At 39.9% G+C, this 18,071-nt stretch overlaps 1 protein-coding gene across 1 annotated transcript; it reads left to right on the top strand.

The window, feature by feature from the left end:
• Nucleotides 1-487: 487 nt before the first annotated feature.
• Nucleotides 488-17,871, top strand: MCUR1 (mitochondrial calcium uniporter regulator 1). The gene is given in 10 exon segments (XM_051610344.1): nucleotides 488-737; nucleotides 739-877; nucleotides 1,680-1,793; nucleotides 3,258-3,361; nucleotides 6,045-6,146; nucleotides 7,660-7,701; nucleotides 9,891-9,962; nucleotides 14,402-14,455; nucleotides 15,522-15,636; nucleotides 16,365-17,871. Coding segments are annotated over 10 exon segments (927 nt in total). The 5' UTR covers nucleotides 488-608; the 3' UTR covers nucleotides 16,421-17,871.
• Nucleotides 17,872-18,071: the final 200 nt, after the last annotated feature.

Genomic DNA, 18,071 nt, shown 5'->3' with positions numbered 1-18,071 from the left:
ATTACCTGGTTAATAACTTTGTGATCCTCACAGAATTGACCAAGTTTGCCTGAAACGCCGTTTTCTCTGCTCAGCGCCTCTTGTCGTCCAGAACCAATACAGGTGTTGCTCAGGAAGGCGCCGGAGGCCAGCACCGGACCGTGCCCGTCCCGCAGCACCGGCACCACCCTCAACACCCCAAACACACCTCCTCTTTCTCTCATTTCAACACGGGGCGAAAACGGCAGTGCCTGTCCAGCGAGCGGCTAACCCCTGGCGCTCCGGAACGCCCGTGCCGCGCTCCACGCAAGCCAGGGGCTGCCAATACCGCCGCGGCCCCCCGGGAGGCAGCGGGAGGCACCGGGAGGTCCCGGAGCAGACCCGCCCGCCCGCGCCGCTCTTCCCGCCGCGGCCGCCGCGCGTGCCACAAAGCCAACCGCCGCCGCGTCACCGCCGCGCCGCGCGGCCCCGTGCCGGAGGCGGAAGCCGGCCCCGGCCCGCAGCGGAAGGGAGGCGCCGGGGCGGGGCCCGCTCACCATGGCATTCCCGTAGCGGCGGCGGCGGCGGGGTCCCTCTTCCCCCCCCCCCCCCGACCTTCCTTCGCGTCGTCGGGACCGGGTGGCGCGGCCATGGCCCGGGGCCAGGCGGCCGCGGCCACGGCTGTGAGCGGCGGGAGGCGGGCGCTGCTGCTGCTGCTGCGGCAGTGCGGTGCGGACGGCGCCCTCCCGCCCGCCGCCGCCGCCCGTGACGGCCGCGCGCCCCCCCCGCCCCGCGCGCCGCTGCCTCGGCGACTGGCAGCGCCCGGCGGGCCCCGGGGCGGCCGTTACGGCCGTTACGGCGGTTGGCGGCGGGGGCGGGAGCGGCAGGGAGAGGCGCCGGCAGCGCGGCGGGCAGCGCGGTGAGAGCCGGGCGGGGGGCAGCCCTTTCCCCGTCACCTCGCCTGGCCTGCGCGTCCCCGGGGCACCCCGGCGCCAGCAGGGGCTCGGGAGCTGGCCGGAGGGATGGCGGCTGGGGCTGTGCCTTTCTCCCCCGAAGACTAGTTATCTTTTATCCATCTGTAAGGCAGCTGAGGCTGAGCCGTGGCTTCTGTCCACATGTTTTGAACTGCAGTGTCTCTGGAGACAGGAGAGTTCTGCCTTTTGGCAGCTGGCCTCATGGTCGGCCTCGTGTGCGTTCTGTCATCTAGACTCTGCAGATGGCCAGCTGGAAACCACGCTGTCTCAGATTTGCCTTCAGCGTTGGGGCGATTTTCTGTACCAACAGGAAATGGCGAACTGGGGGGGGGGGGGGGATTACTTTTTACCTAAAAGGGCAGCCGGGGGAGGGCTCGCTTCTTTGAGAAGGCGTGGGAAGAGTGTGGAGTCAGTCCTCACCGCTTCCACTGATAACAGCAACGGGGTCATTTTGAGGCCCTGGCACTTGGTGTGGTTCTTCGAGGACATGGTCTTCCTGGGGAGCATCTCTGAAGTGCAGCAGTAACATATTCTATTTTCAAGCTCTTGCGCATAGAGCCTGTTGGTCAGATTCCTTTTCCAGTTTCAAGCAAGCTGTGATAACCTCAGCGCACAGTCTAGTGTTTTGTCACACATGAAAAATATTTGCACTAGCGAGGAAACTCTTGGAAAGCAAACATGTTGGTTGAACATTCTTTCTTAAAAATAGCTTATGTCATTTTTTAATATTTTTTTTTTTTCCCCCAGATATAAGCATCTCTGCTTCATCACTTCTACAAAGCAAAGGGAATATTTCCTTATTGGGAAATAGGAGGCTTTTTTTTGACACTCATGCGCTGGTATGCCTCTTGGAAGAAAATGGTAATTTATTAGAAATGGGTAGCTATTTTTAATGTCATTTCATGAGTGGTTCCTTAGTTTACAAAGTTTATTACTTTTCGTTGCCAGGTGATGTTACAGCTTCAATTTTATGCTTTTTCTTTTGTTTTAATTTATCCTGGGTAAGAACATGTAGGTCTTTTCCACTTTGAAAAGGAAACAGTGACCTTCTGTAATTTTGAGTGGAATTATCCCACTGGTAATGAAAAACGCTAAAGAAAAATTAATTTTTAAAAATTCAGAGTAAAAAGCAGAGGTTTTCAAGATAGTGGTTTAAAATGTATTCATTGGATTCCTACGTGTTTACTACGTATCACCTTGAATATGCAACAATGTATTATAATAGGATTGAATACCAGCAAAAATGAAGCTTTTAGGATAGAATGTACAATACTTTATAAATATGGTTGCTTTTATGCTAAAAGATAGATTCTTTCAGATTCTTGCTAATGTTGCTCAGGTGGGGAGAGTACCTTAAGGTGAAGTCCAGTGCAGCTGAATTTACTTTTAACTTTTCTCTGTCCTGGAAAAGGAGAGGTTCCGGTCTCTTTCTCCTGCCATGAGGTTTCATCTCTTCCCATGTGCCAACTTAAGTATCAGAGAACTCTCCAGCTCTTTTGCTGGTTTGGTATCCTGAGAGACTAGTTTAATGAGATCACAGAGCAGCTGATGAGCACCAGAACCACATACAAAGTGTCAGGAGGAGGGATAAGGAAAGAGAGGAGGGGAATCTCTTCCTTTTGGTGGTGGAAAACTCCACTCAGCCATTGAAAGCAATTTGCTTTCACACCCTATATGTGCTTCCTGGTGCTTAATTACGAATTAGTTTGAAAATATCATGTTTTTGCAAGTGTTCTCATAGTGATTAAATCATGTTCATGACCTTTATACTCATATGTTTTGAAAGTGGAGAAGTTGAGAGTATTTGTAGGAACAATGTGTTACAATAGTTTCCAATATATCCAGTTTAGAAGGTTTCTAATGGGGACTGGAAGGCTGGTAGGTCTAAAATTAGAACAGTTAGCTCTTTTCAGTTGTTTAGTTTTGCAAGCCTCCAGTTGTACTGAAGATTTATAGTATATTAGAAGTAAATATCTGCTTTTAAAGGGACAGAATTCTTGCTCATAGAAATAACCACATTGAGAGAAGAGGTGACATTCCATAATACTCCTAGAAAATGTCCAGCTTTTATTCTGCTGATATTGTAATAGTGCTGTACTGCAGAAGCAGCTATTCTGTGTCACAGATACAATTTTGTGGTGGGAGAACTTGGATTTACTGACTGGTTGTGTTATTCATTAGTACTGGACCAAGAGAAATATGTTTTATTATTTTTCATAACTGAAATTCATTTTAACTTGTTGCTGAGTATTAGACAGTGGCATTTCTGTAAAATGTCTATATTTAGGTCTCTCTCTGAATGTTGTTGCATTTCTTTTTGCTTAGGGTTCACTACTCAGCAGTCGGAGGTCATTGTATCTGCATTAGTGAAAATTATGGACACCAACCTGGATATGATTTACAAGGACATGGTCACCAAAGTACAGCAGGTTAGATCAGAGACAATGTTGGGGTTAAAGCAAATCAGCACCTGATATGCCTGCTAATTAAATATATGTTGCTATTTATTACTGTTAGACACTGTATTTTGAAAGTTTGAAGGTGAAGAACAAACATCCCTGTGTATATATTGGCTAGTGAATTTTGTCTTGAGTTTATCAAATTCTTGCCCAAGTATTGTGTTGGATCTTGAGGTTTAGGTACTGAGAGCAAACCACAGGCAGTCTTTTATTTTCAACTTTATTGTAGCATGAAATAGAATTACTGAGAAGGCTTTTAGACAGACATAGGGGATATTCAGTGTGTAGATTTGAATAGTTACAGCTCCTACATATATCCTGTTGTAGAGTTGTAACAAGGAAGTACATATTCCCTCAGCTATTTACCACCTTGTTGTGTGGTACCTGTTTATCTCTCTGTCACAATGACATTTATGTTGTATTAAAATTAAGCTTAATTTCTTTTTTTAAATTATTTTTTTTTAGGGCATGATTGGTGTAGTTATTTACACTGTTAAGATATAGAAACATGTATAGTTTGGAGGCTGATATTGAAATCTTTCTCCTTTTCCTCTGATGAATACATTGTTTATGGTAGCCTCTAAACCTACCCAACTTTCACATCTCGGTGGGAGGAAGTGAAGAAAACTTGCTTGGAAATAGACTGATAATGTTGAGTATGTGCATAGATCCTTCTTGGCTTCCAGGAGATTCCATACAACTGAACTGAATTGTTAGCTTTGACTTGTGAGAGAATTATTATTTTAATGAATAATTGTGTCTGGTGTGCTGGAATTCCCTGACATGTAAGCTAGTCAAATAGACAATGCTCACAAGAAGCATAGCTGAAGTACAACCTCTTGGACTGCTCTGTGAGGCTGGGGTTCACAGCCCCAAGTCACTTTCTCAACACAAGCTCTATCTTATTTCATAGTAACTAGGCTGCTATCCTAAAACATGAGATAACAGCAGCTGCTGCCTTTGTAGTGTAATAGTCTTGGCAGTAGGGCATCTCATTAAGAAGTGACTTTGGACTTTGCACCATCTTCTATCTTGGGGAGATTTCGGCCCATCCTTCCTAGCCTTCAGATGTGGGTGTGCTTCCTCCTGTCCTGAATTTGTTCCACAGTCAATCAGGGAATGTAATGTTAAAGAGACCCTTTCTCCCATGGTTGTTTGTATTTTACAGTAAGCACACTGCAATAAGCAATCTCAACATTCAGTCCAGCTCTTTTGAATGAAAGTAAGCACATTTTCCGTTATTTGGTGCTGAATTAAGTGTTCTACTGATGGCAGATGTTTTCTGAGACTGTTAGATTTGACACTCAGGTGACTTTCTGCCTTTAAGATTCAAATGTGTAGGTTTGTATGGTGTGCTAAGGTAGAAGCAGCTCAGGTGGTGTATAAGCCATGAACTCTGGGCAACATGATAAACCTGTACTTCCTTGTAGTCTTTGAATGCACAAGTGCTTATGGAAAAAGAGAATGTTTTCTGAGCTCACTGAAGAGGGGAAGGAACAAAAGCAAGCTGAAGACATCAAGGAGTAAGACAAGAGGTGTCCATGGCAGTATTTATTCTGTAGACTTTTTGTAATGTGTCCAGTACACTGACCTCTTTTTTTTTTTTTTCTCCTTCAGTCTTGTGGTGAGGCATCTCCGGATGCTACTAAGAAGTATAGTGCTGCAAGTTAGAATAGCATTTCCTGACAAAAGTGAAGTTAGATTTGTAGGGTTCTTAGTCCAGAATCAAAAGCAACAGACTACTTGCTAGAAGGGTAATCTTCAGAGAAGAGAAGGCAGTCCCTCTTAGTATGTATGGGTAGTGTAGGATCTAGAACAACGTCTACAGGCTTCTCCATCCTTTAAAGTTGTAGGGGATTCTTTGTCTTCTGTCAGCTGAGTATAGCAAACTGAAAAGAGCATTTATAATCATAGAATGGTTTGAGTTGGAACGGACCTTAAAGATCATCTAGTTCCAGCCTCCCACTAGATCAGGTTGCTTAAAGCCCCATCCATCCGGGCCTTGAACACTTCCAGGGCTGGGGCATCCACAACTTCCCTGGGTAACCTGGGCCAGTGTCTCACCACCCTCACACTAAGGAATTTCCTTCTAATGTCTAACCTAGATCTCTCCTCTTTCAGTTTTGATCTATTACCTGTTGTCCTTTCACTATAAGCCCTTGTAAAAAGTCCCCACCCAGCTTTCCTATAGCCCCTTCAGGCACTGGAAAGGTGCTATAAGGTGAGCCACCCCTTGCAGGGGGAGGTAAAAAAGGAGGCAATTAGAAAAGACTATGAATGCACTTGAAAGGTTTTGGTCTGAAAGCCTGCTTTCCTCATTTAGCTGGGAGACACCTCATCTCTCCCCAATGCTTTTGCTAGCATAAGAATTTGAAGACTTGAAAGAAACTGTTTTCTAGGCATTTAATTGAATTATTCTGATCTGTGTTACTACTGCTAATTTTGTCAAATCTTACAAACATTGATGCCTAACTTGCTCTTTTTTTTTTTTTTCTCACTTAATCTCTCATGCTTTTTGAAACTCAGCTAATCAATGTGGAATTGCCAAATTAAAAATTTCAGGGTACCAAAATATTCTATCATTTGTAGGCACAGATGAGAAAAAGCATTATAGTTATGACATGTTCTGAGGTTTTTCTTCCCTTTTTTAAAGGAAATTGCACTTCAGCAAGTAATGTCCCATATTGGTGGTGTGAAAAAGGACATGATTATTTTGGAAAAAAGTGAATTTTCAGCGCTTCGTTCAGAAAATGAGGTAAAAATCACTATCTTGGAAAATGCTGTTCTAGCACTTGCTTATTTTTTCTAATGATGCAAAAAAGCATCTTGTACCTAAGGTGTTTGCTCTGGGGCTGGTATGGTTTAACACCTTCATTAATGACTGTATTGTTGGGGCAGAGTGCATCCTTAGCAAGTCTGCAGATAATACAAAGCTGGGACCAGTGGCTCATACACCAGGCAGTTGTGCTGCTGTTCAGAGGGACACCAACAACCTGGGGAAATGGGCTGACAGGAATGTTATGAAGTACAAGTCCTGCCCTTGAGGAGGAGTTACCCCATGCGCTGGGACATCTGGAAAGGAACCTTGCAGAAGGTTTCACAGTCTTGGTGGACACCAAGTTGACCATGAGCCAGTGATGAGCCCCAGAGGCAGAGGCAGTCAAGAACCTCCTGGGCTGTGTTAGGAGAGCTGCCAGTGAGTCAAGGGAGATGATCCTTCCCTCTGTCTGGCACTTGTGGGACTTCATCTGGGGTGCTGGGTCAAATTCTGGGCTTTCCACTCCAAGGGAGACATGAACATGCTGAACAGAGTCCAAACAGACAGCCAGAAAGATCAGTAAAGTACTGGAGCGTCTGACATACAAGGGAAGTTGGTGAGAGCTGGGACTTTCTAGCCTGGAGAAGACCCAAGAGAGGATCTCATAAATGTATTCAAATATTTGAAGGAAGGGTATAAAGAAAACAGGCAAGGCTCTTTCCAGTGTTGTCCAGTGACAGAGCAGTAGGTAATTGGCACAGATCAAAATGTGAGAAATTCTATTTAAACATAAGTAAACCCTTTTTACCGTAAAGGTGGTCAAATATTGGAATAGGATACCCAAAGAGGTTGTAGAGTACCTATCCTGGAGATAACTGAACATGACCCTGACCACCCTGCTCTAGTTGCCCGTGCTTTGAGCAGGGGATTGAGCTGTATGATCTCCAGTGAGAGTTAATAGGAGATGCTACAGCTGTACCTATTTCATGGATCTTTTGAAAGAGATAAAGTAATAAAATAAATAGTTTGGGTTAGAAAGAAGGACTTCTAGAGAACATTAGGTAGTTGCAGGCTCCACTATGATTGTCATTTAGTCTTCTCAAAGCTGAGCAAACACACCTCTCCTCCTCACCCTCCACCCCACATAATGTGCTCCAGCCCTTTATCATCTTCATGGCCCTCCACTAGACTTGCTCCAGTATGTCAACAACTGTTGTTTACCAGGGAGTCTAAAGCTGGACACAGCACTTCAGTGTGGGTTCACCTGCTGGTTTTACTGTTGTTAATACCATCATGTGCATTTGGCCACCTTTACTGCTGTGGGACATTGGTAGCTTCTGTCTTGTGCTATTCTTTGGAAATGCACAGTACTGAGGGCATAGAGTTAAATCATGCTCAGTTTGTCTTCCTTTTCACATGTCATGGTTACTGATCATGCAGTTAGTATTTCTAGATTATGTCATTTTATATACAATATTAAAGTATGCAATATTTTTTTTTACTCTCCCAGAAAATAAAACTTGAACTCCAGCAGATAAAGAAGCAAGTCATGGTAAGATACCATACCAATATAATTAAGAATTAACACCTGTCTAGTTTGCTTTAAAAAATATTGCTGTCAAGATTTTACTTTAAAAGCTGTGTTTAATTGTTGTGATATATAGGATACTGAAATTGAAGTTGATGGTACACTGTGGGCTGTGACAATTTCATGCATATTTCATTTATGGTGACAGAGAACTGTGAATGGTACAAGGGGTGAAAAAAAATTTAACTTATATGTACTTAATTCAGATTCAGAAAGCAGCTGCCATGTCATGGTTAAGGCTGAGTGAAGTTCTGTGTTTAAGCCTGCCTGTTGGATGTAAAGATGAATTGCAGCACTTACTAATTGGCTTGGATTTTGATTTGTTTTGTGTTATGTTTTGGGGTTTTTTCTGTGAAGACTTCTCTGTTAACTGTCCAGAATTTAAAATACCTTTTAAATGGCTTCTTTAGGCCACTAAGTTTGGGACCATTATGTTTGTTTCCACTTGTTTGAAAGCAAATGACCATTGCAAGAAGACAGACTCCCTGTAGAGAACTTACTCAGTTAATTACCATACAGATTCTTATTCTTACCAGGTTTAAGCATCAGTGCTGTGTTTCTGTTCTTTATGGTTTGTCTGTCTTGAATAATGCTCCAAGTACCCTTCTACCATCCAAAACAAGATAATTTTAAAATCTTGTATTTCAATGGATGTGTTGTCAAAAGCAGCCTTTACACAGAAACAAAAATCCTTGCAAGAGTGATTAAGACTGGGAACTGGGAAGCATTAACAGTTTTTAGGAAGTATGGACATCTGACTTGAGAACTGCTGTTTCCTGCCATATTGTCCTTAGTTTGAAAGATGGAGCACTCTTCCTTCCCTAGGATTTGTCCATGAAAATGTCAGACTATTGGACTTGTTGAGCCAGTTGACAATGTGGTCAAACTCAGCCTAGTGCTTCCTTGCCATTTCTTTCTTATTCTCTCCCATTTCTTTTTGCACTGTCATCTCTGAAAGGAGAATATAAATTTCTCAAGGCTAATCCTGTGTAATTTGTACAGTGTTATGAAGTGCTTAATGCATCTAGGGTTTCCAAATACCAATTTTAAGTACAATTCAAAAATTAGATGCTGAATGTTACTTATTTTATGGTTTTAGTTGCATTTAAATGAGTTAGAGCATCAGGGTTCCAAGTAGTCTTTTCTTAAAAGCTAGATGTCTTTAAATTTTACTTTTAACTGTACATGTAATTCTCATAAGGTCAAGTTATTCTATATTTGCTTATATTTGTTCCTCTAAAAGACAATGTTGTAAAAGTTGAAGAAAAAAATATTTCTAATTTTTGATTCGTTAAACTGGAATGTATTGTGTTGCGATGGCATCTAACTATAAATTAATTAAATGCAGTTATAATACAAAATAGAAATTGAGTCTAATTATTGTTCATAGTAACTTAATGAACCCTTGACTGATTGTCATTGGCCTATTAGAGAGAGGCTTACTTGGTTTTAATAATCTCCCAGAACATCAGCTGTCTCTTTGCTTCTCCCACACATTCATCTCATCAGCAGTTTGCCTCTCATGAGAAACTGTCAGCTGTCTGGAATTGCTGCCAGGAGGTTGCAGTAAAAAAAAGCAGGAATCACTGCTACAGATGAAGTAAAATGCAAGTGTGCAATTTATAGGTGTTTGTTTTGTTTTGTTTTTAAGTTAATGGTTTAAAATAAAATAAACATGTCCTGATTTCTGAAAACCATACATGTAGTCTTTAGAAACAGCTTATTTTTTCTGTTAGAAGGTTAGAAACTGATTTTAAAGTTATTTTGAGCATCAAGGTTGCTTCATGGAGGAATTCCAAGTTACAGGTGTGCCTGTATGGCATGGATTTCTTGAAATCCGAGTGAGTTGTGGGATATATGAAACATTCCTAGCATTTGTAGAAGGATGTGATCTCAATTAAGTGCTGGTCTCTGTGTTCTGGTTTTGAAAGTAATTGTTAGTTTTTGATTCTGAGATCCAGTTCATACTGTAGAACATGAGTATTTCCCAGGGGAAGAATAGGAATACCTATGAAGGTTGTGTATATGAATTGGAGAGAAGCACGATTCCTGAGATGTCTGAAGAAAGGCACAATATATTTGTCTGGGTTTTTTTCTGCTTGTGATTTAAATAGAAAATCTTGCCTCCTTCTTTCTCAATTTTTTCCCATTAGGATGAAATTAACAAAGTTCGTGCCGATAACAAGTTAAACCTAAACCTAGAGAAAAGCAGAGTAAAAGAATTGGTAAGTTTTGGTTACTTTTTTTCTGCAAACATCTCAACACTGAGTAATCTCCAAATTTGGGTAAAAGCATCTAACCAAAGTGTGTTTTCATACTAATCTGTAGCATCGTGCAGTTTCAAGATGGTGTTAATCCAAGTAACTAATCCTTATGCTAGTATAGTACAAGGTGCCATGTTTGGTTGTAATATAGATACTGGTTCAGATTATTTTGAGCTTTGAAATATCTGGTAGAACTGAACTGATGTAATTTTAAATTGGAATAATGTAGATTAAGAATTAGAAGATTAACAAATAGAGTTCTGTTCCCATAGATTATTTTTTTAATAACTCAGAATCTCAAAAAAATTGCTTCTTCTAAATTGAAGTAACTTTTAAATGACATTTCTATTAATATTATTTCTTATTCCATTCTTTTTCACAGATGTGTCATGAAAATGTAATATTTATCTGAGATCTAGGCAGTAAGAACTGTTCAAGTAGATACCACTTATCTTCTGGGTGTGCCCCTTGAAGTTTTTCACAATTAATAGTCTAGGTAACAGCTGTGTCAGTGAGTTAGTATAATGACTAAGTGATGTTGGTAGATGCTTGAATAAAGTACAATTTGAGTGGGTAGAATTCTTGTTTAAAGGTTAATACTTCATGCTAATGTTTTAAAAAGCATCATATGACATGTATTAACTGTGATGATCATAAGCTTGGCAATACTTCGAGCTTACAAAACCTATATAAAACCACTTCACCAGTGATAAATTAGGCACTAGTGTTTTCTTGTACGTTTATGTAGGATCCTGGAACCTGGACTGTGCAGAACAGTACATTACTTTGACTGCCTCCCAGGAAAAGCAAACTGTGCATGTCAACTTTCTTTTAAAACAAGTTGACCAACTCTTTTTTTTTCTGTTGTGCAACTATAATTTCCTACTTTCCATTAAAACTGCTCTGTTCTTTTTTCCTTCCCTCCACTCTCCTCTTTAATTGCCAGCTCTGCCAGGCATGAACAGAAAAAGAAAAAGGCAGATGTGAATGGGGAGCAGGTTGTAGCCTATAGGCTGAGTTGAGGGAGAGAGGTAATCCAGTGTTTTCTATAGTAGGCAGAGCATCATTATCATGTTTACTTCAATTGTAATGTGATTTAGGACTTACTGTCTTGCTTTCTGAGAATAAAACTTGGGATACTTGAAGGTTACTGTGAATTCTCACTAAGTTAACTATTCAGAAGAGAAATTTCCTGAGTTGATTTGATTTGAAGCACTAAGTAAAATGTTCTTATCCTTCAGTTTTGCTTGTAATAAGTACCAGAGGAGAATTTATTAATTTGTCAAAACAGATGTGGGCAGTCTTTAATGTTTCAAACACTAAATGCTGCATCTTTCAATTTGTTCATTCCACTTTACATTTTTTTGAGAATCCTACATTGCTGGATACACATCTATTTATGCTGTGATTTATACCTGCAGTGATACAGATGTGATTCACAAACTCAAGCTGCAGTACAAAGTTCCATATATGTTCTCATGTTCATGCATCACAGTGTCTCTAAGCTTGCTGTTAAAAATCTCAAAATGTACCTGATAAAACAGAATTTTCTTCACTATGAATGAAAGTGAGGACTTAAGGGGAAATCTCCCTGTTGAATTTCAGAGGGCAGAGTTTAGCCTTCCCTGTCCTGTTTTTTTACACGCTGGCATTACTACAAATATGTGATGAGGCCTGGAAGTAAAAAGGGGGTAATTTACTATCTTAAACCGAAGTTCAAAATCCTTGGGTCTGACCTAGAGCATTCTAGCCACAAAGCAAAACTTCAACTAACACAAACATCAAGAAAGAAGCTTGTAGAATATCCAAATATTATCCATCCGAGAGTGTTAAGATGTCATTGTGAGGCTGCTCTCCATAATCTTTGAGAAGTTGTGTATATTAAGGGATGTCCCAGAAGACTGGGAGAAGGCTAATGTCACCCCTATCTACAAGTGCTTAAAAGAGAATTCAGGAAATTACAGACCTGTTAGTCTTACTGCAATTTATTGGGAAAGAAATGGACAAATCCTCCTGGGGACTACCACAAGTCAAAAGAAGTATGTGATTGGAAGAAGCCGGCATAGATTCACCAAGTGCAAATAATGCTTGGTGAACCTGATCACCTTCTATGATAAAGTAACCTACTTGATTGATTTGGGGCAAGCAGTGAACACTTGTGTACCTGGATTTCTCCAAGGCTTTCCATATGGTTTCCCACAGCCTCCTCCTAGAGAAACTGATGTGTTGCAGTTTAGACAAGTGGTCTGTGCAGTTGTGAGCAAGGAACTGGCTCACAGGCTGGACTCTGACAGTGCTGCTAAATAGCTCCTTTTGAAACTACCAGCTGGACACAAGGGGTGTCCCCCAGGGACAGATGTTGGGCCCAGTACTCTTTTGTATCCTCATAAGTGTTCTGTATGATGGGATTAAGTGTACCCTGATGAAGTCTGCAGATGATCTCAAACTGAGTGGGGAAGTGGACACTTTGGAAGGGAGAGCCACCCTGCAGGAAGACCTGAATAGGCTGGAAGAGTAGGCCGACAAGAACCTTATGAAGTTCAACAGGGAAAAGTATAAGGTCTTGCACCTGGGAAAACATAATCCAGAAGAGCAGTACAGGCTGGGATCTACGTGGCCGGGGAGCAGTTCTGTGAAAAGGGACCTGGCGGCCTTTTGGACAACAAGTTCAGTATGAGTGAACAGTGTTCTGCTGCTGTGGCAAGGAAAGCTGGGTTCCATCACCAGCAGAGACAAAGAAGTCATTGTCCCACTCAGCACTTGTCCCAGTCAGCACTTGTCAGGCCACACCTGGAATACTGTGTTCAGTATTAGTCCCCACTATAAAAATAAATTATGTTGACAGGCTGGAGAGGGTCCAGAGAAGGGCCATGAAGATGATCAAAGGACTGGGAAGCCTGCTGTATGAGGAAAGGCTGAGAACTGGAATTGTTCAGCCTGGAGAAAAGAAGCTTTAGGGGAGACCTCATAACCTTGTTCCAGCTTTTAAATTGTAGCTACAAAGAAGATGCAGACTCCCTTTTTAGAAGTAGCCACATGGATAGGAAGGGGGTAGTGAGTACAAGTTACATTTGGGGAGGTCCCCAACACAGGACAAATTTTCACTATGAAAACTATCAGCCATTGAAGTAATCTCCCCAGGAAAGTGGTGGATTCTCCAACATCAGCTGCTTCTAAGATTCAGCTGGACGGAGTGCTGGGCCATCTTTTCTAGACCATGATTTTTGCAAGAAAGATTGGACCAGATGATCCTTGAGATCCTTTCCAACTTGCTATTCTATGAAATTATTCAGAAAATGTGTATTTGGCTAACAGCATCTAATAAAAGTAAAACAGACAAAACATTGCAATTTATAAAATTGTTTATTTTAAATATCATTGTTATTTTCATAGTAATGGTAGGTTTATTAATACGAGGTCCAGTTCTTATGTGAAATTTCGCCTCAAACATAATTTTAGTTAGATTCTTTTGTAAATATTCTGCTACCTTACCACTTTCAAAAATGTGTATTTATATAAAATGTTTGGATTCCTTCCTTTATCCCTCTCTTAATTTTGCAGAATCTAGTAACTGTTCCATTAATTGTAGACATTCTGTCATTTGGCTTTGTTATGTCATTTTCTACATTTGCAGCAGCCTGTCATCTCTTAACCTCATCTTTAGATCAGTCGGAAGTCCAGATACAGCTCTAGATCTTTAAGAACGGGTTTTCAGGGCTGAGGCATTTATGTAGATTAATCTGAGTTTAATATTAAAGTGGAATAAGCTTCCAGAGTGGAGAAAAAATAAAGTGACTTTTCACATGGGAATCTCAACAGATGAGGTTATTACTATGTGAGGATTCTGAGATGGGAGCCTGATGACCTTAATACTCTGCACTGTAGACGGGTGGTTTAGCAGCTGTCTATAAATCATTGAATTGCTCCAGTAATGGGACAGAAACCATTATATATGTCAAGGTAAATTGTACCTGTTTATGAGTCAGGAAGGTAACCTGCCTCACAGTTTCTTCAGTTTGGATTTCTGAATTATTTGGATTAATCTGCTTTCTTTAATTTGAATTTAACTTTCCTTGAACCCAAATAGCTACAAGTTAAAAATAAGCTACAACTTCTGATGTTCCACAAATGATTGGCTTAATGTGAGATACAAATGTTCTGTATTTAACAAATATATCATGAAATGATGGTCGGAACAATACAAATAGTAAGCACATGCAATGCTGGCTGAACAGTCATCATACAATACTGTCTCCTGAGTGTTGTCAAACAAAAATCTTTTCCAGATGCAGTGTTCTACAGAATTTGGAAACACAAAAATATGCTTTTAAGTGTGGGTAAAAAGTTTAATGACAGTATCACATTAATCTTTTTTTTTCTTTCTTTTTTTTTTCCTCTAGTACTCACTTAACGAAAGAAAACTACTTGAAATGAGGACAGAAATAGTGGAATTGGTAAGAACTTAGTAGCTGATTACTACACAGAAAATCTCTTTATAGTTGTGTTACAGACCTGGTATTCTTTTTGGAGTTGTTAATGTCTTTAGGCACTTTATTGTACAAAATGTCATTGTGCTTTTTTATTTCCCTATGTTTTTTCATATCTGTACAGGTAACCAGAATGTCTACTGAATAAAAAGGTGTTGATCTATACTATTAGACCTTCTGCATGTATATAGAAACTATTCAATGGTCACTTTGTTTTCAAATGTCATACATATTGTATTTTCTCTAGATGGAATTTACTGTTAATATTAGTTTGTGAAATTATTTGGTGACACTGAAACATATTGCTAGATTGATTTGGATTTGTTTTAGAGGACTTTTTTATCAAACACTTCCTCTTCCTTTTGTTTTCTTTCTGTATATAGGAAATTATTGCTAGGAGGATGCCTAGCAGTAAATCATTGACTGCTTCACAGTGTTTGGTGCTGATTTAAAAATATCAGCAACTCAGCAGCTGTTGTTTTCAATCTACAAGTTTGATCTTCCAGTCTTTTCTGAGTAATAATTCTATCCCATTTTTTCACAGAAGTTTTGTCTTCTGTCATAATCAGATTCTGAATTTGTCTGCAACTGGTGAAGATACACATTTTTACACCAGAAGACCAATTCTCTGTTTTTCTAATGATCCATACATTTTTATGCTTCAGTATGTTTTTGTCACAAGAGGCTCTTAGACTTCTCCACAGCTCTTATAATTTGAGCAGTGACTTTAATAGTGGGGCAAATGATAGATTGAAGTTAATGTTTATGCTGTTAGATGGAGATGTGAATGCATCCAGTTCTGCTGCTTTCTAGATTATGTGTTAAGGAACATGTAATCCTGTAAATTTCCCAAGTTCACCAAATTATTCAGTTTCATGGATATAATCAGCTAGGAAGGAACTTGTTCTCTTTCCATGCAAATTAACGATACACTTCTGGATGAACCAAAAAATAGAACTTGAAGGGATGGGTTGGATTTCTAAATAAACAAGAAACTGTTCCAATTGCATAATTCTGTTGCTTTGTTTTTTAGCATGCACAACAAGATCGAGCTCTGACCCAAACAGACAGAAAAATAGACACAGAAGTTGCAGATCTGAAAACAATGCTGGAATCGCACAAACTTGATAATATTAAATACTTAGCAGGTAAGGAATCTGACGGTTGTGTGTGGTCGTGAAAGTGTTAAACGTTGTTAAATGTTTGGCAAACTCTTGATTGGTGGTATTAATAAAGGCCCCAATTAAAAAAAACAAACCCCAAAACAAAATTTGAAATAGGTCTCAGTCAAGATTAACAGCCTTACTTGTGTACTTAACCCCGACAAGGTTTCCTATGATTCACAACTTAATTTTGTATAAGCTATAATAATGTGTATGAGAAATCTAAAATGCTGCCTGTTAAGGAGGGCCAAAGAGTTCTGTGCCTGACTTAATTTATAAAAGTTGCTTGCTGCATGTATTTCTAGCATCTCTTCATCTGCCTGTTGGAGCTCTATATGCAAAATGGAACATTTCAGCTTTTCTGTCCGTTCAGCACCACATGTTCTTTAAACTTTCATTTTTCAGGTGTGTGCAATAGAAAAATACTGTGTGTGTGTTGCCTACGTTACTGCCCTAAGTAACTTAATATTTTGACATTTTGCTACTGAGTGTGCAGTGCTATTAAATGAGCAGGTTTGCAGTAGAAAATTACTCTTCTGATTTAGATATTCTGATTATTATTTCATGATGAATTTCTGAATTTATTTTCTTACATGGGGAAGGGGTGGTGGTTTGACTTTGCAGTAAGATATGTACCTAGCTTCCTGAAGTAATGTTCCAAGAGCTAATGATTTAATGTCTCCATTTTCCTTCGCATTTTTGTTTTCTTTCAGGTTCAGTATTTACATGCCTTACTGTAGCCCTGGGATTTTATCGTTTATGGATATAATAAACCCTCAATTTAAAGGGACTCCTACTGTCTTGGTTTCTGAACAAAAAGTTTTCTTTTTGCCTGGACTTTAACCAGGCCATGACTGTTTTATTTATTGTTTGTTTCCTAAAGCAGACTGTCTTGAGAATGTAACCAAAGATGTGCCTAGAAAAAAAAAAAATGTACACATGTGCATATTTTGAAACTTACCTCTGATGAAAACATGGTATCTGCATTTCTGCCATTTCTCTCCATTCTGAACTGCAGTGCACCTTGCTGCTACTCAGTGTCATAGAAGCAAAGACTGACATTTGTACCAATCCCATGGAGCTGCATGCTGTAGAGGAGAATCTATGGAGTAATGTGTCATTGACTATTCAGACATGCTTGCTGGAGTCAGTTGCGTGTATCAGATTAAAGTCTTGATCATTCATGTAAAACTGAAAATACATGTTTTTGGCTTGGAGGCACTCTTGTATAAGTGGAATGTGTGTTAACTGAATCATGCTTACTTCCCTCCTTTTAGCAGTTGTTCATGCAGTTACTATGATCATATATTTGTTCAGCTATTTTTGTAACACTGTAGTTATCAGCTTGTTTTCCAGATGGCCGTCCAGTCAGTTATGTTTCATGTGTAATGATAGCAGCCTTTGCTGCTAGTATTATTTGTAATATATTTGTAAAGGTTTTTGTGACTAACTTGCCTTTGGTACATGTTAGTATCTAATACTCATTCCATATGCTAATTGTTAGCTTTACCACTATAACTGGAAGTTTCAAATGCAGCAAAATACACTAGTTGTTTTAATTGATGGTTAAGTGATACAAAGTGTCTCTGGTGCTGCCTTCTTCATGGAAGGCAGTTGATTCTTCTAGAAAGGAAAGTAATTTTAAATGGTAATTATGAAGCAGGGTTTTAGGCAAGGGAACTGCAGTACCAACAGTCTTCGGGGGGTTTTTTGTTGTTTTACTTTAAAAAAATAAATAAATTCCTGTTGGTTCTTCAAATGTGGAACTTCTATAAAGTGATTCTAATAATGAAAACAATAATGGAAACCTGCAAAAATGTTTAATCCATGTTCTGTGCAAGCCCATCTGAACTTGTAAGTACAGCTGAAAGCAATGAAGGAAGGTATCCAGATGTCTACATTCTTCTACTGATGAAATGACTGCTTCAGTAGCAGAACTGCCATCTGCATTCCTTCACTTAAGGGAGATTTTGCTTTCTTGCTTGATCTTGGGAGGCAAGAACAATCTATGCACTGGTAATAAATGCTGTTAGAGCACAATCACAGCTTTGCTTAATGGAAGTAAAGCTGTTTGGCTACTCTGTGCCTGTACTGTAATAACCATTTGAGTTGGTGGTTGGGAGTGCCAACTTCTATCGGGTGTGTGTGTGGATGAACAAATGGATGCCTGTAACAATATGATACTGGCCTGAAATAAAGAATTTTGAATATTTCTTAGAATATGCTGAGTTTTCATTATAAATGCAACTTTTAAATTTGAATTTTATCTCTGCATGTAAGTCACTGCTAATAGGTCTTCTACGTTAAGAATGAGCAAAGTCAGCAGCCCCTCTAACACTCAAAAGAACAGTCAATAATGTAAGGAAAACTATTGCAGACTAACATCCCATCTAAATTGAATTAATCTCCATTTCAGATCT

The sequence above is a fragment of the Apus apus genome, chromosome 2, assembly GCF_020740795.1.
Source record: "Apus apus isolate bApuApu2 chromosome 2, bApuApu2.pri.cur, whole genome shotgun sequence".
Classification (NCBI taxonomy): Eukaryota; Metazoa; Chordata; class Aves; order Apodiformes; family Apodidae; genus Apus; species Apus apus.
Note: the sequence above shows the minus strand (reverse complement) of the source record. Positions and strands in the feature narration are given on the sequence as shown.